We start from the raw sequence: 26,179 nt of genomic DNA on the forward strand, positions 1-26,179 counted from the left end.
TTATTTCACAGTTCCTTTACCTTTATCTTTTGAAATTCTATTGAGTAAAATGATATTTGGTTGAAAAAAAAATATCCCTTCTTGTGATTACTTCAGTTTTTTTTATATTTTTACAAGAATGTGTAGTTAATTGTTTTAATCCTATAAACTATAGATATGAGCCAAGGGTCCGGAAATTTTGACAACCCATGCTGGACATTTTATCAAACTTCAGCAGACGTTTTTGTCAGTCTTTTACATGCTCAGACCGGAAATAAACTTAAAAAAAAAACGTTTGTATGTAGTTATTTTAAGATAAGTATTGGAAAGTGTGTTATTTCATTACGTACTGTGTTCTTTACAAAATATCAGAGTGAGTGAATGAATTCAGTTTCGATCATACGTGGACTTTCTAAACATGTAAACAAAACATTGTATCTTTCGGACTTTTTCATTACATTGGCAAACAGCTGAAAACTTCCGAGTGATGAAAAAAAAATTGATTATTTATAAAAAAAAATCACGAACACATTTTTTATAGTCTCTTGACTTCTGTGTTAAAATGATTCAATTGACGAATTAAAAATAACTAACTACGATTGATTCGTAGTTTCAGTTCCATGTGCTTTCTTACCTCTGAAACATTGGCAGGAAAATGGTGGACTTGTGAATCTTTTTTCTTAATTAATCAACCAATAAATTTATGAAGATTCTCCCAGTTACTTCAATTAATTCTTATATGCAATGAGGCAGCACATGTACCGTTAATTTAATTATGCAATCAACTAATCAATTACAGGTAAATCACAGACGCAGGTGGCTGCACATCGGCTAAAATTGACACACACCTGTCAATTAATTTCCAATAAACAATTAGTAGACAGGAAGTTTATAATAAAACCACACAGACTGTAATTCATAAGGGTTGACATTTTTTTATTCTGTCATTTGCAAAATTTGTCGGTCAATGACTGGCATTTTTTATTGTTTCCGGATCCATGATATGAGTATATATTCATAAAGTTAAAGTTTACAAAGATAAAATTAGTGCAAATACATTTTCTTATTTAGTTCTTGACAAGTTTGGACCAAAAGACTTGTATTGGAGTAGTTATGGCATTTTATAACTAAATTCTAGTAATTTATTCATGTTTAAAATTCTTAAATCTTTTTTCTTTTGTGTGTAAAACTTCGAATTAGTATAAGAAATGAAGTGTTCCCAATTACTTTCTCTTTTAGAAATGGCAAGTTCCCACTCAGATGACATTGATGGTGGAAGTGTTGACACTGTCATCTCCAGGAAAAGTATCGACCAACACAAGCAAGAGTTACTGGCCTTGGAAGAACATCTGTCAGAGAAACACCAGAAAGAGATACAAAATCTACAGACACAAAACCAAGCCAGAATACAAGAAATTGAGGAGAAATATAAGGTTAGAGTTACCTCCCTTTTACCTAATATCAGGTCTTATTTCTCATTATTTTAGGTTGTCATTAATAAATACTCCCAGACTGTGATTTCATAAATTGTGCTAATATTCAAATTTTGTATTATTAATTCCAGACTTAAACATTCTACTTTCAAAAAACTGAATCATGTCTTGAAAAAATATTTAAATTTTATGATTTAAAAATAAAAATATGTGCCATAAGAAGAAAAAAGGTAAGACTTTAACACCAAACATCATCTGCTTCATATAAAAAAAAGTAAATGGTTTTTGCTATAATCTTGCTCATATTTTTAGTTATGGAAATGAAGGTATGATTGGAAAAATTCAGTTTATGGCTCTGTCATTTTTTTTTAAAGAGGTAAATATTTTAAAAAATTTCACTACTGTTGCCTGTTGGAATAATGGCACTGTTATACCTGTACAGAATCTGCTTGTAAATAGGGAAATCTTTTCAGGATTTTAACTTAAGCTTCTTAAAATCTTTGTGAAAGTTAAATTTTTTTGTGTGACTATGATTTTTTAAAGTTTTCATGTCACTATACCAAAAAAAAATTGCCAAAGGCATCAAGCTTATCTCATAAACAAGAGACGAAACTTTATCTTCTAATGGACTCCCAAGTTTTCTGCCTACCTGTTAATTTAATGACTTCATAGAACTTACATTTCATGAAGATCCATGGTGTGAAAAATCAGTAGTGTAAATTTTATTGTTAGTAAAATACTAAAATGCAATACATTGCATAATATGTAAATATTTCATTTTCCAATTATGGTTTTCTTTTTAATATACTCAGACTGTATTACCATAGAAATGCTTCCTTCCCATTTTTTATGACATTATTTGAAAATGAGAAATTTTAACAGTTATAGACTTCCCAAAAGGAGAAATTGGCAGGTCTATAGAGATAATTTCTTCTTGGAAATGATTGTGGATTCCAATAAGTCTTGATTATTGAAACTGTCCAGTATTCCCAAATCTCACTCAACTTGGCACCAGAACGGTGTTCGAATATCTTATCATTAAACTTCGATTTTTTTCGTTGCAGAAAGAGATTGGTAATTTAAAGAAGATTTTAGAATTTCTACAACACTCCTCCAGTTCAGAAGACACGATACAAGGACAGTTGGCCTCCCCTGCACAGACAGTCCCCACTGTAAGTAATAGTAAGCATGTAAATATTTTGAACTAGAAGTTTTATACTAGTACAAAATACAACAAAACTAACATAAAGGAACCTGGGAAGATTTTTGGTTTGGACAGGTTTCTGGTGTGGAGAGGTTTCTGGTTTGGACAAATTTGTTGTTTGGAAAGAGTTCTCACAGGTTTGGACTGATTTCTGGTATGGAGAGGTTTCTGGTGTGGACTGGTTTCTGGCATGGACAGGTTTCTTGTTTGGACTGGTTTGGACAGATTTCTAGTGTGGACTGGTTTCTGGTTTGGACAGGTTTCTGGTGTGGACAGGTTTCTGGTGTGGACTGGTTTCTGGTTTGGGCAGGTTTCTGGTGTGGACAAGCTTCTGGTGTGGAGAGGTTTCTTGTGTGGACAGATTTCTTGTTTGGACAAATTTCTTGTTTGGAAAGATTTCTCACAGGTTTGGACTGATTTCTGGTATGGAGAGGTTTCTGGTGTGGACAGGTTTCTTGTTTGGACTGGTTTGGACAGGTTTCTAGTGTGGACTGGTTTCTGGTTTGGACAGGTTTCTGGTGTGGACTGGTTTCTGGTGTGGACTGGTTTCTGGTTTGGAGAGGTTTCTGGTGTGGACAGGCTTCTGGTGTGGAGAGGTTTCTTGTGTGGACAGATTTCTTGTTTGGACAAATTTGTTGTTTGGAAAGATTTCTCACAGGTTTGGACAGTTAATTGGTTTATTTGTAGGTTTTGTTAAGACAGTAGTGAAATAGTTATAGGTTTTTAGCTACTGACAGGTAAACATTGATTAATGGATTTTAAGATATGTCACTCAGATCATAGATTTAGTTTTGCTACTAAAATTTTTGTAACATCATCATGCAACTAGGTAGACATGTCCACTTTTTATAGTGAAATAGATTTGATATTTTGCCTCACATCCTCACTCTCATGTCATATTCAGTCTCCACTATATCAAGTCTGCCATAAACTAGTCCTGTGCTGGAAAGTTTACATTCATACCTGTTAACTCTCCCACATTTGGGGGGGGGGGAGATGCCCACAAAATCAATGAAAAATTGGAATCTCCCACAGAAGAATATAAGATATAAGATTTGTTGGAGATTATTGGGTAAAATAACTATATTTTCTATGAAAAAATCTAAATAATTGAATTTTTACATAGAAAATATCCGACATGGATTGTTGTACTGAAAAGCAGGTATGCACTTTTAATTGAAAACTATTCAGAAATAAACTAGCCCCAATGCTGATGAATATTAATCAGTAAATAGTCTAAATCTTTCTTTACTATACCTTACATGTAGGTTGATACTTGCGGCTAAAGGTACACATGCTGTTTAATGATGAATAATTGGTGCTACTTTTTTCGAGTTTCTGGTAACCCAACCAACCTTATTTTTTTCTCTGCCGACCCTAATTTTTATAGTGTCAAAAAAAACAACAACAAAAAATATGGATTAATGTGGCTACGACAAGTTCAGTATTCAGTGTCATAATAGAGGCAGCTAAACTGGTAGGTTTCAATGTCCTGCAAATCTATAAATTTAAAAAAAATACAAACAAACAAAAAAAAAACCCTACCTTCAGACCCTAATTTTGAAGGAGATGTCACCAGGAACACAAAATTATTTTATTTTTAGGCAGATATCTGTTGTTTGTGACTGAATTAATGCTTCAAATACTTCATTTTAAATCTTAATTTTAAATATTGTAAATGAAAAAAAGCCTGACTATCAAAACTGAGTAAGTCAGTGAATGTTTCCATATTTTTGCCTACCTTTCCACTTATGAATTTGTGCAACCAAAATTAAAAAAAAAATAGTTCTGCTAGCAAACAAATTATAACTGTTACGTAATATTTCATACATCTACAACCAAAAAAAACCCTCTTTTTATACTGTAGGCAGACTGTAACAGATGTGTATTGATCATGATAAAATGAGTCAATACACATTTATCCAGACAATACACATCACTGACACATGCTACATTAATGATGATTGAAATTTTATGGATCTTTTGCTGTAAAATCTATCATAGGTCAAAGGTCAATGAATCTGTCGACTTGGCAAATAACTATAGATTCTGATGTTACAAAAAGGTTTTATGTACTTTTCTTTGTTTACATCGGCAGCAATTAATGTTACATTCTGGGAAGGCTGTTGTAGTCTGTTTGGTACATAATTACTAGGTCTCATTATCGTATTAATTTTCCCATAGACTTCTATAGTGAAGTGCATATTTTTTAGGATTTTTTTAAAAATATGTAAATTGATTCAATAAAACTTTCACTTATGTAGCATTTCTAAGGACATGTGAAAAAATCATTGCCCGCAAAGAAAATAGGGTGAGTCCACGAAGATTGGACAGAAAAGTAGTCTTGAACTATAAATAGCCATTTTCCCTACTTTCACTTTCGTTTTGTACTCACCAAACCAACCTTTTCAGTGGAACATTTTTATGTTATTATATTAGATTTTCTTTTAAAAAAGTTCTTCATCTTACAGTGTGATGTTTGCTCTATTTTATAAGTCATTGCTCATATCTTTTCACAATCATTAGTTTGTAGAGAGGCAAGAAGAAAATGCACTATATTTTTATAGCATCCATGTTTTGACGAATACCCGCTCAGGGATATGCAATACGATACTGGTACCATAAAACAAAGTATGAAAACTGACAAATTAAGTATTAAGATAAACTTGGTCACAATTTTGGCTTCGGCACTTTTTCAGATTTTGTGGTTACAAAAGTGCTTTTTACAATGTATGCCCTTGAAACCATCTATAATATATCAAAGTTTAGAATAGGCAGTATCTTTTTTGGAAGTATCATTTGTAGCTAACAAATAGATTATGCTATTACCAATAGCTGTAAAATATTCATTTATTCAAATTTTACTGAAATCCAATTTTACGTTAATATTTTGATTATTGTAGCCATTTTTCTTTTCAACTTATGAAGGGAGACCTTCTAATAAACATATATGACTTTTTTTGTTACATTTTTAAACAGAATTCCCCTTTTTCATTCAGGATTTTACCATAAAATCTTTAAACTTCAAAGTAAATTCAATGCTTCTGATTGCAGATGTACCATAGTTTTTAGTCAGCTAAAAATATTCATGTCTGCCAAATGTAATAAAGTCATTGATGAGGGTCAATTCTATTATCTGTGCACACAACAGCCCTCTTTTGTACTGAATTAAGAATGGTTCTTTCCACAAAGTTTCTGATTAATAATATGATATATGTACTTTTTATTATTTTAGAAAAGTAACATTTAAAAATCTGTATGATTCATTGGTTTAATATGACATTGATTTTGGGGTAACATATGTTTTCATATTTACTGAGGGCTGTAGGGACTTATCAGGATGAAATTCTATATTAACACATGTAAGTTAATTGTTCTGTTTACCCCCATGGACTGTCAGAGATTTTTCATAATTTGAATACATGTAAACATAGGTTGAATTGCATTTCCGAGAGTTAGTTCACTGTTCTTCAGCTCCAAAATACTTTGATAGAAGTTTTCACTGGACAATATTAATTATACATGTAAGTTAATTGTCCATTTTTGCTGATGTACCCCCTTTGGAATGACTAATATATAACTTAAATTTCATACAAAATGTATATATTTACATGTATGTTAAAGCGTCTTTCTTGGAGTTTATTTATTGCTTTTTGACTCAGGAACATTTTAATTAGACAATATTAATTACACACACTGGTGTTAATATATTGTCCGTTTTGATTGGATCACCTTCCCTTTTTTCCCCATGGAGTGTCAGTAGTGGCTCAGCTCAGTTTGTTCATCACATCTAAAGGTACTGAGGGTTTAAAATTTCTAATTTTCATGGAAAATAACTACATGTTACAGTAGGTAATGGCCTCTTTCCCTTGGTTAAGTCATCACTTTTGATTTGAAAATTGATGAACTTATTAAATTGTGTGCATTCCTGGAAATAATATATGAACTTCCATAAATACTTCTCCATATAAAAATCAGGCAAAATATGTATAAAGTGTGGCACATGAAGGAAAAAAACACAGAGATTTTATTGTATTAACCAAGTACTTTTACCTGACAATAACCATCAAAGTGTTTGTAAACTGGCCTTTTTAAGATATTGATAGGTCAAATTTAGTTGAAATGCACTATGGAAAAATGACGGGAAAATTTTCCTGCACTTTTTCCTTATATAAGCTGTCAAAGTCACAGATGCTTCAGAATTTAAATAGCTTTCCTGTTGTTTTCTAAATGTATTGAATATATTTGAGGCAAAAAGACCGAATTGAGAATTATGATGTGCCACTGATTGCCTGATTCTTACACAGAATGTTTTTTATTTGTTTACTTTCAGTTGGAAGGATTAGAGGAAGAAATAGTCCCAGTGGACAGTGGTCGTTATGTTCCATCTAGAAGTACACCGAGAGATGATATGGAGTCTATAGACCGTACAGAGGAGACCGTTAGGGTCAAAAGACCCACACAAATAAGTCCCCGAGACAAAAAGGTAGGTCAAAGGTCATAAGAGGAATAAATAGTCCCAGAGATAAAAAAATAGGTCAAAGGTTAGGAAGAAATAGCGCCAGTGGATATTTGTGGATATGATCTATTTAATACACCCAGGTCACTTAATGGTGAATGTAAGGATATTGGGACAATCAGTGTCAGGGGATGAAAATTTAGGTGAAGGTTATGGATAAAAATCTAATGCAAATTTGGCCATTTAAATTACTTCTTAGTTCTCAGGCCATTTTTCATTAAAAAAAAAACCCATCCTTTTTACGGCCAAAAGAAAAGGCGGGAGGTGCTGTTTTCATGCTGTCTTTTTATTTACCCGCTGTATGGCAATAAAACTTGGTAGTAAGGTACCTTCAGAAGAATCCAGGAGGACCTTAGAACCAAGAAATTACTTTTAATTGGCTTAGTTTCCATCGACAGAGGTTTTATATGATCATGGTTAGATAAAACATAACCAATCTTAGCGATAAAAGAGAAGTCCAATGTCATTAAGAAAGATTAAGCCATGGTCTTTCACATCTCTCTTTTCCCAGGCCACCATGTTATGGCATAATTTCTAGCTTTTTTTCTTTTTGTCCCCCAAATTGCCACAAAAACTTTAATTTCTTTTGTTTTTTTTTTCACAATTGTCATTTCTATCTTGCTGATACTTTTTTTTATTTTATATGAACAATATTCAACTTAACCTGTTATTTTTTTGCAGGAAATCCAAATAGATGAGTCCCCTGAAGAACCATTAATAAACTTTGATACTCCAAAACATCAGAAACCTGAGGAGGATGCTGGGTCTGAGATATCAGAAGAACCCATTCTTCCTAGTTCTGCCCCTCCCAGGGAACTGTCAGCATCTAGCTTCGACTTTGATGCTGGACTTGACGTCAAGGCAGAATTTGAGGATGAAGATGATTATACACAGAGTTTTGAAGATGAGAAGACAGAGTCCTATAGTGGGCGGAGCACACCACAAGATTTGATACAGACACAAGCATTGGCAGACACCTTAGCTGACTTCAAACCAGTGGCTACATATGAGTCAGGAGAACTGCCTGTTTCTAGTGATGTTGTCAAACATAAGGATGGCAGAATAAAAGAGGTAGGATACCATTACATTTGGAATAGATTCTGTTATTTCTATTCAGTCGTGTGGTCATTTTCTGGTAACATAATTCAACATACACATACATGAGGTTATCTTTCCTCAAAACTATTAGTTCCTTATTCTTAAAATGCAGTCCACAGAATAATAATGATCTGGCCGTAGCTGGCAATATAGTCCTTTAAAACTACAATACCAGTTAAAATCAAACTTTATACTGTAAGCTGAAACTTTTGTCAATTGCTAATTTAAGTGTGCTTGATATTAAAATTTACCTGTAGAGGAGAATCTCCAATGCAATGAAATGAAATAAGAAATTAACATCTTCATTTTATGCATAGCTAAGGTTTTTGTTTTTTGTTTTTTGTTTTAGTTAGAAGATGAGGTAACACGATTGACCCAGAAATTACAGGACCAAATTGAGGAGGAAAGACTCATTCTGATGAGGAGGGAAAAGGAATCACAGGAAGGTCAAAATCTAGAACTTATGCTCAAGTCTGACCTTGAAAGAGTTAACACTGACAGGTAGGTCAACCTTACTATACCTTCTTATAATGGTGCTGACATTTATAGTTTTGAATTGTCTCAAGAGCAAAATTAAGTATAACTTCGTTTGAAATGTAGGAACCAGTCCACAAGTCATTGGTAATCTGTGGGAAACAATTCATCAGTCCTTGGTAATCTGTAGGGAACAACCCATTAGCCCTTGGTAATCTGTAGGGAACAATCCATTAGTCATTGGTAGTCTGTAGGGAACAATCCATTAGTCCTTGGTAATCTGTAGGAAACAGTCCATCAGTCCTTGGTAATCTGTAGGGAACAATCCATTAGTCCTCGGTAATCTGTAGGGAACAATGCATTAGTTCTTGGTAGTCTGTAGGGAACAATCAATTATACAGTCCTTGGTAATCTGTAGGAATTAATCTGTCAGTCCTTGGTAGTCTGTAGGGAACAATCCACTAGTCCTTGGTAATCTGTAGGAAACAATTCATCAGTCCTTGGTAATCTGTAGGGAACAATCCATTAGTCCTTGGTAATTTGTAGGCATACATGTATAACCTTTGACCTATGATAGTTCCACAGAAAAAAATTGCAACATATGTTTTTCATATGTTTTGAAAACAGGACCATCATGACAAAATATGAAATTATATGTTTCTGACTAACCAATTAATTCATGATAAACAAGTAAATAAAAACCATATTAATGTTTCAAAGGGATTTCACATATACATTTGTATATATATGAAAAGAGTATGGTTTTCATATGAGTTTTGGAAACATGATTTCATGTATAAAAAGTACAAAAATTGTCTATACTGGTCCTAAATATATGTTTACATATGCTTTAAAATGTATGCCTGTGTAAAAGTATGATTTTAGTCTGAATACAATAGAAGCTTAAAATCAGATAAAATCTGAGCAATACTTGCCTTTACCTTAAATCTTAATTCAAAATTAAATATTGTTGATTTGAACCAAGTATGTTATTTATTATTTACATCCAATGCAACAAAGTTGTGTAGGATTTAATGTTTTTGACATATCTGTCTATATGTCATTTCCTTTTTTCTTTATCACAACTCTTCTCAAACCGCATGACAAAACTTTGTATGTAGTAAGCACACAATATTGTTAAATTACAGGGAGTCTGTACAGAGAACCAATGAGCAGTTACTACAGCTTCTGTCTGATTCTGTCAAGACATATCTCAATGTAGAGGATAGTATCAACAAAAAACTAGCCAAGATGGTGGCTGAAGGTGATAGGTCAACAGGGAGTAAGGGCAGATCACCCCCTAAAGATCAGGATAGATCCCCTCCAGCTGGGGCTGAAGGTAGGGTTAAAGTAATAGTAAGGGGAGATCAATCTCAAAGAACAGGATAGATCCCCTCCAGCTGGGGCTAAAAGAAGGGTAATGGAGTTTTTATTCACTAAGGGTAAGGAGAAATCACTCCTTAAAAACCATTTTCTTCTCCTGCTCTAAGGGCTGAATTTGAGGTAATGGTGTTTTTATACCTTGCAACATATAGTGGCAAGGTATTATGTGATACTGTCCAAAAGTTTAGTGTCCACCTGTCTGTCTTCGTATTGTTTCCAGATGATAACTTGAGAATGAGTCATGATGCTTTTTTAAACTTTGCACAGTTGCTTAGTACCATAAAATACAGGTTAAGTTCAATTGTCAGCAAAGTCCAATTGTAATTTTTGAGTTACACTATTTTGAACATTTTGCAATCCCCCTTTTTCCTCATTATGTGGTCGGGTATGACTTAATGATACCATATTCCATTTATATCCCAGCCAAGTCATACAAAAGGGGATTGAGTGAAAACTGTGTCTGAGTGGGGTGGCATGTCTACCTTCAAGCTGTTGCTTCTGTGAGCAAGAAGAATAAAAGTTTGGCTCAGCATATCTGACAAGTACAAAGCAGTACCTGTTTAAATTGATAATTGTTCTTGTCCCAAAATGCATGAAATATCTGCCATAGGATATTAAACAATAATCGATCAATCAATCAATTTGGGTGGATTTTAGGAGGAGAAGAGAGTGAAATTGACACTAGCGTTTTGTCTAATGTTACCGATGAAGGATTGGACTTATCTCAGAGAATTAGTGAGAGTATCTTCCAGGGACCAGAACTCGACAAAGATGGAGAGGAAATGCTCAAAGGTATGTTTATGTTCTTTGCTGAATAGGAGAAAATGGGAAATACATGATAATATCTCACAATTTATAGAACAGACCTGATTTTCATTTGCTTTAAAGTGAAATTCTGCTTTATCCAATCTGGATTTTACCATAATGATTCTTTTCTTTTTACTCTGTATTTACTTCTGATTTTGCCTATTACAGCATTTTTTGTTGATCCGGCCTGATTTAAATTAAACGATGTTTAATTTTGGCCTGAATAGTGCTGAAGACGGTAATTCATTAATTAAAAAAAATTATTGCAATTTCATTATCATTAAGAAAAATTTGATTGACTTAAGGAGGTAGACCTTGGGTAAGGGACACAACTCTTAAAAATCATTGGAACGTTTGTATTCACCATTTTACATCAATCTCATATAAGCATCAAAGTAACTTGGATTAATTTCATTGTATTTCAAATGAAAGCTTGATAGGCTTCTATGAAATTGAATATGATACAAACATAAAACTAATTTCAAGAATTGTGTCTCGTACCCTAGGTCTACCTCCTTAAAATCAGATAATAAAAACTTGTATAAGGGAAGTTTTAACTGATATGAATTTTTTCTAAAAATTGCAAAATTAAAATTGCATTTGCGAGTAGAATGACAAAATTGTGAATTTACAGTTGTCCATAGAATAATACTACCATATTCCAACTAGTTTCATATTAAAAAAAGGGACTGATAACTCTAGCCTATATTGAGATTATATATCAGAAATAGATTTTTCTGCAGACATGATTTTCTTCCACTTGAAAAAACAATTCAGCTTCTTCAAACCTGGATTAAAAATTATGTCTGTATCGTTTACTGCTTAAAAGTTTTAACTGTCGTAAGTTATTTTAATGCTGTTGAAAAAAATATAAGAATTTCATAATTAATTTCAGACTTTTGGACAATGAAACCTTATTTGAGAGGTTTGTGATGAATTCATCTCTTTGTATCATTGTATAATTCTTGCTCATTTTCACATCATCTTGTGAAGACACTCTATCACACTTGGTACTGATCATCATCACAATTTTCTAGATGTTCGTAAGTCATTGAACACCTTCAAGAAAGAATATATTGATGTTAGAGACTTCTGCACAAGTTATGTCTCTTTGTTAATATTTCCATACTCACAGCACTGGCTGGAAGTCAAGAATAAAATCATTCATTTTAAAAGTAAATGTAATGTTATAATTATTTTATTCAACACAAGCTGATATCCACTGATTTGCTTTCTCTTCAATTTCACAATTCTCAAAAAGCAATAATTCCACTATATGCAGGATGCGACAAAAAATTATCTCCCTTTATTCAAATGATTATCTCCCCTTGGCTTAATGATTTAAATGCCATAAGCAGATCAGATAAAATGATTCAGTTAATTTTGATTGTTAAATATCTGTTCTCTTTCTGTGTTCCAGCATTTAGTGATATAGATAAGGATTGATTTGTATATGATTATCAGAGATTAAAAAGTAAATAAGGCCAACTAAAAGATTTTTTTTGGTTCTAAGCCCAGCTTTAATCTCTGTTACTGGTGCCTCAATACTAATTTTTTTTCTACAAGAGCAAGCTATATTTTATTTCTATGTTCTTGTTGATGTCAAAGACTCTCCCAACCCATCTTATGTTTTTTTTGGGGTGTGTGGAGTAAGCAAACTGTTCCCCATTTCCTCATTTACATTTACAGTCACAACAATTCAGCTGAGGAACAAGAAATTAACTTTGGAAGGCCTTAAAATTAAAAATCTGTACACTTTGTTAAGTAATCATGTATTATTTGGTCAAATTTTGATGTATTATTTTTATATGGCCTCGAAACTCTTAGCATACGATGACAATGATAAGTTCTTAACATTGCAAAGTATTTGGCATATTTTTTTCTTTCAGGGTAAGTTTTTTTTTTATGTTTTAAAGCTCCTTTTTGTTCTGCTCATTTATAAATGAGTTTTCAAACAAGGGTTATAAAAAATGTACCCATGCCATTTTGTAATTAATGTCTATAATTCCTTTATGAAAGAATTCAAATATTATTTTAATGATATTCAGTTTAAATTTCAAGACCTTTAGTAGTAATTAGAATCACATGGATGTTTCATAGTTTCTGTTTAAAGCTTAAAAAGTTGATCAGGAATTGAAAAATATTGTCTTAATTCTTCATTAATTATTATACATTATCGGGGATATCATAGATATTGCTGAAGTTATAAAAATTAATGATTAAGTTTAAAGGGAAGGGAATATATATATTGTACGTGTTAAATCCTGTATCAAAATAGTAATATGAACTTTTTTACCAAGTCACAATGAAGTAAGGGGCAATTTGTAATGGGGTATTTGAATATCTCAGTTTATTTTAAAAATTTGACATAGTTAAGCTAACATTTTGTGGAAGATTGAAAAAAATCTGATTAAATTCAACATTAGGGCTTCCCTGGACTTTCAACAGGAAGTTAAAACTGCAATGACTCCAAGAATATAAGGTTCTGATGAATTTCAAAAGAGAGCAACTACTAGCCTACTTCAGGGCAAAAGAAAATATTAATTAGCAATAAACCTTGCAAAAATTCATCAAGAGGAAACCCTCTGACCTTCTATTAAGTAAAAGGAAATATCCATGAGTTATGACCACATTAATTAGATTCTGGTAAAAAAAAAATAAACACAAGGACAATTTCTGGCCTTTTAATTTAATCCATGAACATTGACCACATAATATAAATTTTGATAAAAAAAAAAAAATCACCACTAGAATCCCCTCTGCCAGGCTCTGGCCCTCAGCAGATGAAATTGCTCATCACAAATTATCTCTGTGTAATATATGTACACCATATAATTTTTATCATCCTTAAATAGTTCAGTCAGCATCCAATATTGATTTTTTTTCTATAAATAGAAACTTATCTTGACAAAGTTTTGAACTTCCTGTCGAGTTAGGGGATGGTTTTTAATTCTGAAACTTTTAAAGGAAATAAGTTACAAAGTTGGCTTTGTTTGGGGTAAATAGAAAGAGGTTTTTAAAGAATAATTTTAAAGAGATAATTAAGTAAGAAAAATCAATAAACATATACAAGTGTACAAGTTAGACATATAAATGGGTAATTAACGTTCTTGACAGTGTCAAAAAAAAAAAAAATTAGTTATGTGAAATATTTCTACAGTTGTGTACAGGGGATTTGTCACTATAAAGTATTAGCTAAAGTAAGATTTTTTCTTATAACTTGAGATATATTTGATAATTAACTATTTTAACTTTTTTTATGCTAATTGCCTAGAATATCAAGTTTTCTTAATTTTTTAAGAGTCAATTATCAACTTTACCATTGAAAAGTTCATCTATACTATAATTTGTTTATGTCTGTGGTTTTTGTTCAGTCTCTGAAAAATTACATGTCAGGAAATAGCAGTATGTTGACCTTTTCTAATGAGGAAATTAGCAGTTAATACATGTATAGAATGTCTAGTACAATATGGTGTCCAAGCCCATAGTTTAAATAACGAATCCTTACTGAAGTTAATATTAAATTAGTTGGATAAAAAGATTTGGTAAATAATTCAGAATTTTTTTGTTTGTTGATTTCTAAAATGTCCTTTGACTCAAATTGAAATTCTAAAAACAAGAAAAAAAATTAATTGAATAATTCTTATGCTATGTATTACTGGCTTGAGAACCAAAATTTTTGACATAAATCTGACTGGAATATGTAAACTAAGGCTATTGTGTTTTTGGCGTGAATAATACAGAATGAAATAAATTATTGTCTTTTTTTACAATTTATTATTCAATGAAGAAATCGCTGTGCATATTTTGCATGTTTTGTAATCATTTTAACTTGAAATAAAACAATTAATATAAATGAACAGAGTGGGTCTTTAAATTTTCTTTGTTCTATGACCCGTAATTTCCCACCTTGTCACATAGCCCAGTAATCAATAGAGATAGGATGGATTCTATTCAGCATCTTTAAAAATTTAAGTTTCAAACCAAGAGATGTTTTGCTAAATATGGGTGATTTTATTGATTTTAAGGATAGTTTTAAAAGGAACTGAATGATCAAAAAAAGGTTTGAAGTTGGTCGACCATGGAATGATGATAAATATTCTGGCTGAGTTTCCACAACTTGGTTAGACTTTCTGGATTGCTAATAGTGAAATAACAAGTGTTTGGTTTGTCTGTTATGAAGTGAAATAAGTTTCTATTTTTGTGAATCCAATTCTAAAAAAATTGAATGGGATTGTTTTAATAGTCTTCATTCAAAATGGACAAATGAAATGAACGATCATCAACAAATATGATTTTGCATGGAGTGGTATATAATTTTTCAAATGTAGTGCCTGATGAATAGCCTGACTTAAATTTATTGTGAATATAGAATTTTATCCTGTTTTGGAGTGAAATATTTTTTATTACATTTGTGAAATCATCTTAATTTGTTATTAAACAAAGTGAAAAAATGTAGGATTGCTCATGTAGCGTCTTAACTCAAAATGGATTTTGATATGATTCTAAATGAAACAATGACTATGTACGTTAGAGGCTAATAAAATTCTCTTGCTTTTACTTCTATGGGTTTGTTCTTTTTTTAATTGCAAAAAAAAAACAGTGCTTTATCTGCTACAGAGTTTGTGAATTCATAATAACCAAAATTGATGTGAGTTAATGCTGACTATAAATGGATAATAATTACGAAACAAGTCGTACAATTGGAAAACTATTTTGATTGACATTTACCGTTATGATAACGATTTAATTTGAACGTCACAGCTTCAAATCTCTGTCACAAAGGATTGATAGAAGGCTGGATTCTGTGTGTAATGTCAGGATTTTTAAAGATAACGTGGAAGTTAACACTTCAGGCATAATCATAGTTTTATTTTGGAATTATAGTCACTCTAGGCTCTGTAACATAGCCGTTTGATAGTATGATAACTCTAACACCGCACCGTTTGATGATAAGTCTTAAATAAATGTTTTGATTGTTAAGTAGATAATCATGTATATTTCAAAAATTGGAATTAGTTCTAATTATCAAAAGTGTTGAAAACTCATTAACAATTCTGGATTATGCAGGATTTGGGGAGTAGTATAGCCTAAAGTTAAACTTCTGTGATGTGATATTTATGATATAAAAAGAGATTCAAAAAGTCATTCTTTATTAGAATCAATGAACGTTAGATTGAGTGGAAACTGTCTTAAATGGTTTTTTGTCTTTTTAAGTTGGAATAAATTTATGGTGATGATGATGCTGTTTAAATGAGTTAATATTAGAAATTTTTGAGCCATTCAGGGAGATAAATCAATTTCATCCAATATGTGTTACAGAAAATAAATCCTTCGAGACAATATTTATATAACTGGTACATGGTTGAATGTTTTATTTTGGAGTTCAGTGACACTGATTAGGTTCTGTTTTGATGTTAAATTGTGGCCACAAAGCCTATTGAATGCTGCAGGAAAATGGTTTGTCATCAAATACAACACAAGTGGGTCGTGTGACGTTCCTTGTATTTTAGATGTGATATACGATGATGGTGTTTTTTGATAATCTGAACTCTGACGATATTTAACATTACCATCACATTAGGTTACTGGATGAGAAGAAAATGCATTGGATAACACAGTTAAATCATTTTTTTCTGTTGTCAAGCCAACCTTTAGACAGTTTTTAGCCATCTTGTGAATTTTTTTCTCTGTTTAGAGTTTGCAATGAGTAGAAAATTACAAGCAATGAAATCAAAAAGATCACTTTTACAATCAGCTGATCATTATGTTTCTATAGATGCCAGTCAGAGACTACAGGGGTCAGTATCAAGGCTTCTGGAGATGATTGAAGAGACCACCAATCAACTGTTAGAGGCAAGAAACACACAACACCAACTTGTGGATCATGTGACTATTCGGGAACAGGATTCAAACCAAATGACGAGTCAAGTGCAGGAGCTACAGGATCAGCTGAGAGAAGAGATTCAGGCTAAAGAGTACCTGGCAGTGGAGCTACATAAAGCTGAAGGTTTACTTTTGTTATTTGCATTTTTTTTGGGAAGGGTAGGTGGAGTCATCCTCTGAATTTACATATTTTTGGAAGGGCAGGTGGAATCATTCTTTAAATTTACATATTTCAGATGGGTGGATGAAGTCATCCTGTAAATTTACATATTCCAGAGGGGTGGGTTGATCAAGTCATTCTTTAAATTTGTTTATTTCAGATTTTTAAGATGGAATCAACTCTTCAGTTTGCAATATTTTTATGAGCAGTTTAATTAAAATTAGATCTTGCATTTTTTTATTTTTTTATGGTCGCAAGCGAAACATAAAAAATTGGAGGGGCTAATTTTAATTAGACTGTGTTATGAGAATCCAAGCCATTTAGTTCCTGGTCCATGCTCCCAGTTTTTAGTGGAGTCCGAGTTGCTTATTTGCTTTTGTTACTCTCTATGTATGATTTTAGTTACTTTATGTTCTTTGTTATGTATGTCTGTTTTCCATGTCTGGTCTTTGTCCCTGGATTACATTCCTTTGATTGCTGCTATAACCTTGGTTCCCTTGATTACTCTTTGAACAAAACAGGGTTTATTATTGTTATTAGCACATTTTTCATTTTTGGAAGTTTTGGTGATGTGATCCTTTCAATTAACAATTTTCAGATGGGTGGGTGGATATAACACTTTGGTTTTGCATTTTTTTCCATTGAAATCTAAGCTGTGGGATACTGCAGGTTGAAAAAACACGAACTGAGGGTTTATCTATTATTATTGTCATAGTTAATTTCAGAAGAGTGGGTGGACTCATCCTTTCTTTTCCATTATTCCAAAACATTTTGTATTATGTATGTGATTGAATACTTTATTCATCTTTGTAATGTGATTAACTAAATACATTCTACAAATTTGTGACATCTAACTTCTAACCTCAGGAACATAAAAATAAAAAAAAAAAGATGAAAGAAACCTCTGGTTAAGAATTGTATTTTTATTATTCGATAAAATGTTGCTGGATTATACAAAAATGTTTCCATTTATTCAGAGCTGAATAGGGATACAGAAGGTAAAATTGATATAAATAGTAGGCTGTGTAATACAAGTGGTTTCCTTCCCCTTCCTAGAAATACCCTTTGCTTAGCAAATTATCATAGGTACTGGAATCATTTAAATCATATGTTTTCATTTCTTCTAAGTTAAAGAGGTAAATGTCATCTTAGTGCTTGATCGAAGGCTTGTAGTATAACAGATAATTACCTGCATGTTATTTCCAAGATAAGAGGGTGTATTAGTTTTATTTTGAAATTCTAGATGGCAGCCATCTATGTCAGCCATCTTGAATTTATGAATTTCAAATGTAGCTTGAAGGATAAAAAAAAATTGGGTTACAGTTCTATATGTGGCTAAGAATTTTAAGGAAATTGGTGATTCATTCTTGAATCAGATAAAATTTTCATATTTTTTGTACTTTCAAAGCCACTGCAACCTGCTTAAATCATTTTAGGCAATAGAGTAGAAAGCTGAGTGTAATGGGCAAATTGTTGATATTGCCTATATCCTCAGGTGTGGACAGTTATTTTAAATATGTTTATGGCATGCAATACAGTATAAGTTATTCTAAGTTATGTCATTTTATCATAAAAAGCCATTTTTTTTTATTTTATTTTTTTGGCTTTTTGGAACAAAACTTCGATAATAAGATAAAAATGGGCATAGGGAATTGACACCATTCTACCTAGAGGTAAGCTGTAGTGCATCTGAAAACTTTTTTTGTATAATGCTTATTCACAGTTTCCTGAAATGTCCAAACCTTTGGTCCTAAATTTGCAAGGACCAAACAACAATATGAATACTCAAGTTTCCTGAATTGTTTGCCAGACACTTGGTTAGACACTGAAAAATATTTGCTGAGCCCTCAGTAAATTTACTTATCATTGGATTTGGCATTGCCTATTTTCAGAATACTTGATTAATTATTTACTCTGTTGTACAGGTTTGATTGAAGGATACAGTACTGAGAGAGAAACCCTTAACCAACAAATTGCTGATTTGGAGGAAAAGAAGGAAGCTCTTGTGCTAGAATTGGAGACCACCAAAAACAAGTTACAAGATCTTGAGAGCATCCATCATGAGGCTGTGTCATTACGAGCTGAGCTACAGAGGCAGCAATCTCTACTGCAGGGGAATATGGGAGAGGAAGCTCAAGGTTTCAATCGCTATAAATATTTTATACTCCCTGTGGGAGTAGCTGTTGGATGCTACCTGTTGCAATCTTGGATGAATTGAAGTGTAATAGTAGCCACTGCCATGAAATGGTAGCCATGTAATAGGAGCCTCTGCTTACACATGGTGGTCATGTAATCGTAACCCTTGCCTTTACATGACTGCCATGTAATAGTAGCCACTGCCTATTCATGGTAGTAGTGTAATCATAGCCATTGCCTTTACCTGGAAGCCAGCCATGTTATGGTGATGGTAGCAAGTTAGCAACTGCCTTTTAATGGTGGCTATCAAATAGTTATTTCTAGCCAAGCATGTGTTTAATATTTATGCATTTTGTTGAGTCTTTTGAGAACTTTTTATTAACTGTTGACATATTTTATTGGATATGACAATTATACAATTGTTGGTGGTTTTTCACAGGCCTTTTCCTGTCATGCAGTCTTATATTGCCTCCTCATTGAAGAGTGGAAAATGTATTGTGGTGATATAAGTTATATTTATTGTTTATTGCGGGTTATTTGTTGTATTGTTACTTCAGATTGTTAGTCTTTTGGGATCTAATAAAAGGTTATAAAAATCACTATTGAACAATCCTTTATAATTGAATGGAAAAAAATAATAAAATTCAATAAAGAAATTTTTTTCAGTTATGTAAGAAAAATAATTTAAAAATTTGTAAATGAAGTCCATATACTTTTAGATTTATTTACTTGCAGAGAGTTTAAGGAGGTAAGACCTAGGGGAAGGGACATTACTTTTGAAATCAGCGATATGTTTGATTCATATTTAATTTCACCAAAGCCTCTCAAGGTTTTGTTTGAAGCAGAATAAAATCAATCCAAGTTAACTAGATGCTTACATAAGATGGATGTAAAATGCTGCATACAAACGTTCCAGTGAGTTTTAAGAGTTGTGTCCCTTACCCTAGATCTATTTCCTTAAATTTGTACAAAAAGCAATGTAGTATTTAAGAGTTGCATTAATATTTCAACACTTTATTAAAACATACGGTACGTGGTAAAAGCTTTATATGGGCATTACATTCCAATAACCTAGAAACATGACACTGAAAATTTTGTTTTATTGCCTTGAAAATTTTCAATACAGTTAGAGATCATATGAAATACTCTTGAGAATGACAATGTGAATATTGGACATTACGCACATAGACATTTCAAAGATATGAAAATGAATTCCCAACCCCCCAACCCTAAAAATAAAAAGAAAAAAGAAAAATGGAAAAAAAATATGAGTAACTGAAGAAATACATATCTTAATGCCAAGCTAAAGTAAAAGAAATATGAGATAAGAAGTAACTGATAATTTGTAATGGATCTGATGTCAAAATGTTAATTATTTGGTAAGTTTTGTGTTATTGTTTCTGCATGAACTTTAACCTTTGGTGGTTTGGCTAAACTGTCATGTTATTGGTTGACTGGTAGTTGTTGAAAAGGATTATGGGATTGCATGAACAGGAAAAGGCTGTGGTCAAAATGGAGGTGGAATATTTTTATGGCATGCTGTAAAAAGTGTTAAAAAAAAAACTCATGTATTTCAAAGGATTTTTCTCTGAAATATTATAGTCAGATTCATGAAAAAGATATAGTGAAATCTTCATAAGAGAATCCCTCTTGGGATTTGGTTTTGGTTGAAGCAGGTGTTTGCCATGTTCAGGTTCATAATATGTTGAAGATTTTAGTTCACTGTAAATTACTAACATGTTTTTGACATGCCAGAAAAAATATGATATAAAAGTTTTTTCTTAAAATGTGGAGTTTTTTTATGGTATAATAGGAGGATTTTCAAAGTTTGTGTCATTTTAAAAATAATTTTTTATCCCTATTTTTGTTCATATTTCTCAACATAATTTATTATTTTTTTTTTTTTTTGTATATTGCATTTTCTTATTATTATTTTAATTTTTTTTTTTATTTTTTTCAAAAAAAAACTTTGAAATACATGTTTATACACAGTATTGTTCTATTGGACTTTAACAAACTGAACATAAAACTATACATTTTTGACTTTTGATTACATAAGGTTATAATATTGAAAGTAGATAAAGCAACCCATCTACTTCATATGGTGAGCTATTTGGTAAAATAGAAAATATTGCTCACTTCCACTGTGGGCAAGTGAAAATGATGGAAGTCCAATACACCTGTACTGTAGGATGCTAGGCACATTGAGAATCTAGGAATGTTATGAACTCTGGTTACTAGGAATGTTGTGATCCCTGGTTGCTAGGGATGGTCATAATCCTGGTTGCTAGGGATGTAAAGAACCCTGGTTGCTAGGAATGATTAGAATCCTGGTTGCTAGGGATATTAAGAACCCTGGTTTCTGGGAAAAAAACCTTGCATGTTTATTGAAATTCATCCAGGTGCACGTATCAGGTTTAGCAGCACAGCTATGGTATAAAGGCTATATTATTATTCTTAGAATTACTATATTCAGATCTGTAGTCAAATTTTGGGTTTTGTTTAAAAAAATATGCATTGTGAAAGAACTCTGTAATTTTGTGGAGGTTAATCAAAAACAAATTATGTTTTTTTTTTTAAATTAATTATAAAGTTGATAGTAAACAGATTTTTTCATTATCTTATTTTAACCACTTATTTTAAAATAGCAAAATTTATTTTAGCCAAATAGATGGATAATGAACATTTTTATAACATTCTTGAATGAAATGACTTAATTGTACGTATTACTTGTTTCTGTGTTAATTTGTTGAATTAAAATTTCTTGTGTTAAGATGTAATTAACAAAGAGACAAACTAAATTATAACATTTGGCTACAGGTCTAGGCTGTTCCTTGGTAGAATACATTGAAAGTCCTTTAAAGGAATTTTTTTTTAACAATTTGTAGCTTATTCTACAGGTATTCAATGCCCATGCTGTAAATGATAAAAATCTGAAAATTTTTATGTAAAAAGAATGTACCAGTATTTTCAATGTATTCTACTTTTTAAACAATTCAGAATTAATTTTGTTTGAAAAGTTTATTTTACAATAATTGTATGTTGAATTTAAATAAATGGAGGTATAGATGATAGATGAGATTAGATGAAAAAATGTAAATCTTGTAATTTTGTTAAATTCTTTTTTTTTTTTTTTATCTCAAGTTAACATACAATTACTGTAAGTCTATATACTGCATCTTGAAAAGCATATTGTATGAATTTATTCATTAGTTTTTATTTGTAAAATGTAATTCTGACAACAGTGATTGGGATTAGAGGGGGCCATGTGCTTTTTATCACATTCTTGCTGAAAATGTCCCATTGAAATCAGAATTTTTTTACAGAGAATGTAAGAAAATGGCCCATTGAAATTCAGACAATCATTTAAAATGGCTCATTCTCCGAAATTTAATCCCAATTACTGAGACAAAAACAGGAAGCCATTCTTTGCATGCAATAATGCTTCAAATTATTGCAGTATGGAAACCAATATTACTATGACAAGAATGTTATTTCTGACGGAATCTAATTAATGGCCCTCATTATCTTTTACCAGTTAATTTGACAACTACAACTTTTGCTTGCATGCTTACAGCACATGCAATGATGAAGGTCACAAAATTGAGTTAGTCTTACCTTGATTAAATGAAAGTAATAGGATAAACAAATCAGTTGACAAAGAGATTTAAACTTTCTATCATGCTATAGTTACTCAAATCTGTGTCTGATGGAATGTGTAAATCTCCTGGTTCATTCTACAGGTAGTTAATCAGATAACAGTCATTGAATCAAGGGATTACCAACTCTTAATCTCTGAACATCATCATTGTATTTGCTAAAATATTAACATTTGCATGGTCTGATTCTATTCTGCATGTGTGTTGGGCAGTTGGTTTCTACATAACACTATAACTTTAAACTTCTCTGATGCTTTGATAAAGTTTGAATGTTCCTTAAACTATGAACTGCAGTATTGATGAATTTTTACTGTTTTGCATTTTGATAACTTTCAAAAATTAAGCTTAAGAATGCATAGATGATTTATATTTTATAGTAGACATTCTAGAATAATTTTAGAGTAAAAATAAATTTTCTGCTATTTAGCCTTATATAAGTAATGCTTTTACAAAAGCATGTTATATATAATATCTTAGTATTTATTGAATCAAGAGATCCTCATGAATGTTTATCTTTTCTGTTGTTTGCATGGCTAACTGCCATCTTGTTTATATACAGTTTCCATGGCAACTGAGGGAGGTAGACCATCTAATATTGAAGGTTCGTCCTTGTCGCAAGTTTATATTTGTTAGATAAGCATGAACGATATATTAGCAATCTCATTACTGGATTTTTTACTTGAATTTTCTGTGACCCTTGAATGACTTTTATAGGCATGAATTTTGCATTATCTCTCTTTGTAATTCATGTATTAAAACATTTATTTAGAAAATGTCCTTAAGATATTTGGTAAGACTGTTTGGTTTGAAGTTTGTATGATATATGAAAATGATTTTCCATTTATATCATAATTTATTAGTAAACTATATCTTCCCCTTGTAAACTATAAACAATCCTCTTGTGTACTAACGTGCTATAAGAAATTATTTGTCAGAGAATTTTTCGTCGCCATCTAGCAGTGTGTGAGTTGTCTCTCTTTGTAGTGTGTTTCCATAGAAATTTCAGCTGACAAATGTTGTTTGTAAAGCAGTCTTAAAAGCAGAAAAGGGGTTTCTTCTTTTTTGTTTTGTTAGTATACTGTTGGGTTAATTCCATATTTTATTTTAGGTATTTTTCCAGTTAGAACTCTTTGCCTTTAATAAACGGGAAAGGGTGAATGGAATGCCAGTTTATATAATTATACCTTCAACTGAAAACTACAATTTTCTAAAAAATGTTATTCATCTGACCCCACCAACATAAAAAGGGAATTCCACATCTTTTGAAACATATAAAATATTTTAGAATTATTCAGTTATCTGACCCACAGTTGTGTCCCCTTATCTCACTCATAGTTGTGTCCCCTTATATTTGTCAGCTGAAAGTTTTAGCATGGTGTGTAAAAAATATGTAGTCCACATTTGCACTAAAAATAACACCAAGAAAACTTCAGTCACTTGTATGAAATTCTAATTATCTGTATAAGCACATAGGGCTACTCTAAATGTACTTTTCGCCTTTAGTATCGAAAAAAGTTGAACGTTTTTATTCAGTTTAAAATTTGTAGAGAAAGAAGATTGTATTAATTGCTTTTAACTAGTTTAACCATTTAGACAGCTTATGGAAGTTAGGTGCTAGGTTCAATTTTATAAATTTAACTTGAGATATGTTTATTTTAGTCAAAAACTATAATTTCATTCATTTGTTTTATTGTTTTTATTTTCTTCTTTAAATTAAAGTTTAATTATTCTGAAAAGCGCAGGATGCAGAATTAATGTTATGGTTTTTCTAATGTCATTCCCAAAAAGAAAAAAAAAAGGCCTTGACAGTGTTGTTATACACCCGTCTTTCTGGATGTTATTTGGTATATCTTTTCTCTATGTAGGTTTTATCTGTGTGATGTGTGTTGCATGTTTGCTGTGTTTCTAATTTTTGATTTGAATAAAAAAAGTGATGATTCAGCTCGCTTTGTCACATGATTTTTTTCTACCAATGATTACAACTGCATTTCATCAAACAGACACAATTCTGTCAAAATTACATTCACCTGTATGCACAATATTCACTTTATTTCAACTTTAATAAGTAAACCCTGTAAATTCAGAAATTATGCATGTTTTCGTATGATTTAGTAATAAAGTTTCCAAATGTTTGCAGAAATTTGCTTAAGTAGTCTCTCAAATATTGACTGAGAGTAACAGTTTTAATGATAATGACTATGGTACTGTAATATTAAACCATGTTTCTTTGGTGTGGCTTTTCCTACTTTTGTTTTTTAACTAATTAAAATGTGCTATCTTGGTTTTGCTGGCTTCAAATGCTAGGATTGTGGTGAAATAGCAATTTATGGACATTCATCAGATCTTCGTGAAATTGAAAACATGTGTATGGTTTCTATATTTACAACATCTTGTTCTCCTTAAAAAAAAGTCCTAAAAGTAAAACAGAATTATTGTTTCCATTAAAGAGATCCTATTGATAAAGATTTTGCCATTTTTCCTTTGAACAGCTCTCCTGCTGGAGGTAAATAGACTGAACGATGACAAGAGAGATCTCCAACAACAGGTCAGAGAGTTACAGGACAAATATGAAGGACGGGTTCGTGATTTACAGAATGCTGGAGAGGAGACAGAAAGACATTACTTACAACTGCTGGAGGAGAAAAAGGTGGAAATAGTGGACCTGCAGCTACAGGTGGATTCTGTAGAGAAACAGCTAAAATCTAATAAACAGTTTATAGAGGTAAGATAAACAATTGCATGGAGATCATTTTTGTTCAGAAATATGCAAAGGGCAGCCTATTGGGTACTTATTTCAATTTATTAATCAGTGGGTCAATCTCAGGAGTTTTATGCATACATAATTTCTCTATGTTAAGTAAATGTCCTATTGCTTTAGACAAGTTGTTGGATGTATTTACCCATCAACTTGCCTTTCATAGGGTATTTTCACAGTTCTGAAGTTGATTTCTGGGGTAAAGGGGTCTTACAAAGTTCTAGAGTTGATTTCTGGAATAAATGGGTCTTGTAATGTTCAGGAGTTGATTAAAAAAAAAGAGTATGTTGACTACTGGGGAGGGCTTATCCAGTAAAACATATGAGGGACTGGGGGTGGGGGAGGTGGGTGTTTAGGTCTCTTGACATATTATAAAGTTTAATACAATACATCAATAGCACTTCCTGTGTACTCCATATCATGTAATGGAACAGCCCTAAATAACTATTTGCATAATTTGATATAATTAATTGTATTCACAAATAAGAGTGTTACTTGGGATTTAGTGGCCATATATAAACTAACATTGATGTGGGATGGAATTAATTGGCATGTGATGATCCGTAGCACTAACATGGTGGAAGATTATATAGCCCTTATATTGATAGTAATGTGGTGTATAGTGGTGTTCTCTGTATGTTGTCCTTAGTAAGATCTTTTTTGACCAATGGAGACCTAACATAGGT

General features: G+C 31.8%; 1 protein-coding gene across 18 annotated transcripts in view; it reads left to right on the top strand.

The window, feature by feature from the left end:
* The window catches only part of LOC148602292 (uncharacterized), a 141,734-nt gene that overhangs the window by 70,454 nt on the left and 45,101 nt on the right, over positions 1–26,179 (top strand). For 15 of the 18 annotated variants that reach the window (XR_015916899.1, XM_088553789.1, XM_088553782.1 and 12 more), the window contains 13 exons: positions 1,219–1,412; positions 2,477–2,584; positions 6,950–7,102; positions 7,817–8,206; positions 8,583–8,734; positions 9,856–10,046; positions 10,748–10,882; positions 11,793–11,822; positions 16,677–16,907; positions 17,921–17,941; positions 18,869–19,081; positions 23,298–23,339; positions 25,228–25,460. Coding sequence is in view for 17 of the 18 variants with exons in the window: in XM_088553789.1 (XP_088409915.1) it covers positions 1,219–1,412; positions 2,477–2,584; positions 6,950–7,102; positions 7,817–8,206; positions 8,583–8,734; positions 9,856–10,046; positions 10,748–10,882; positions 11,793–11,822; positions 16,677–16,907; positions 17,921–17,941; positions 18,869–19,081; positions 23,298–23,339; positions 25,228–25,460 (2,093 nt within the window). In the remaining variant the exon portion in view is untranslated. The remainder of the gene's footprint in view (positions 1–1,218; positions 1,413–2,476; positions 2,585–6,949; positions 7,103–7,816; positions 8,207–8,582; positions 8,735–9,855; positions 10,047–10,747; positions 10,883–11,792; positions 11,823–16,676; positions 16,908–17,920; positions 17,942–18,868; positions 19,082–23,297; positions 23,340–25,227; positions 25,461–26,179) is intronic. The other 3 variants (XM_088553788.1, XM_088553784.1, XM_088553786.1) reach the window with 3 other exon arrangements.

Source organism: Perna viridis, chromosome 11 (genome assembly GCF_037379345.1).
Source record: "Perna viridis isolate PV_CMFRI_1.1 ecotype Kerala chromosome 11, ASM3737934v1, whole genome shotgun sequence".
Classification (NCBI taxonomy): Eukaryota; Metazoa; Mollusca; class Bivalvia; order Mytilida; family Mytilidae; genus Perna; species Perna viridis.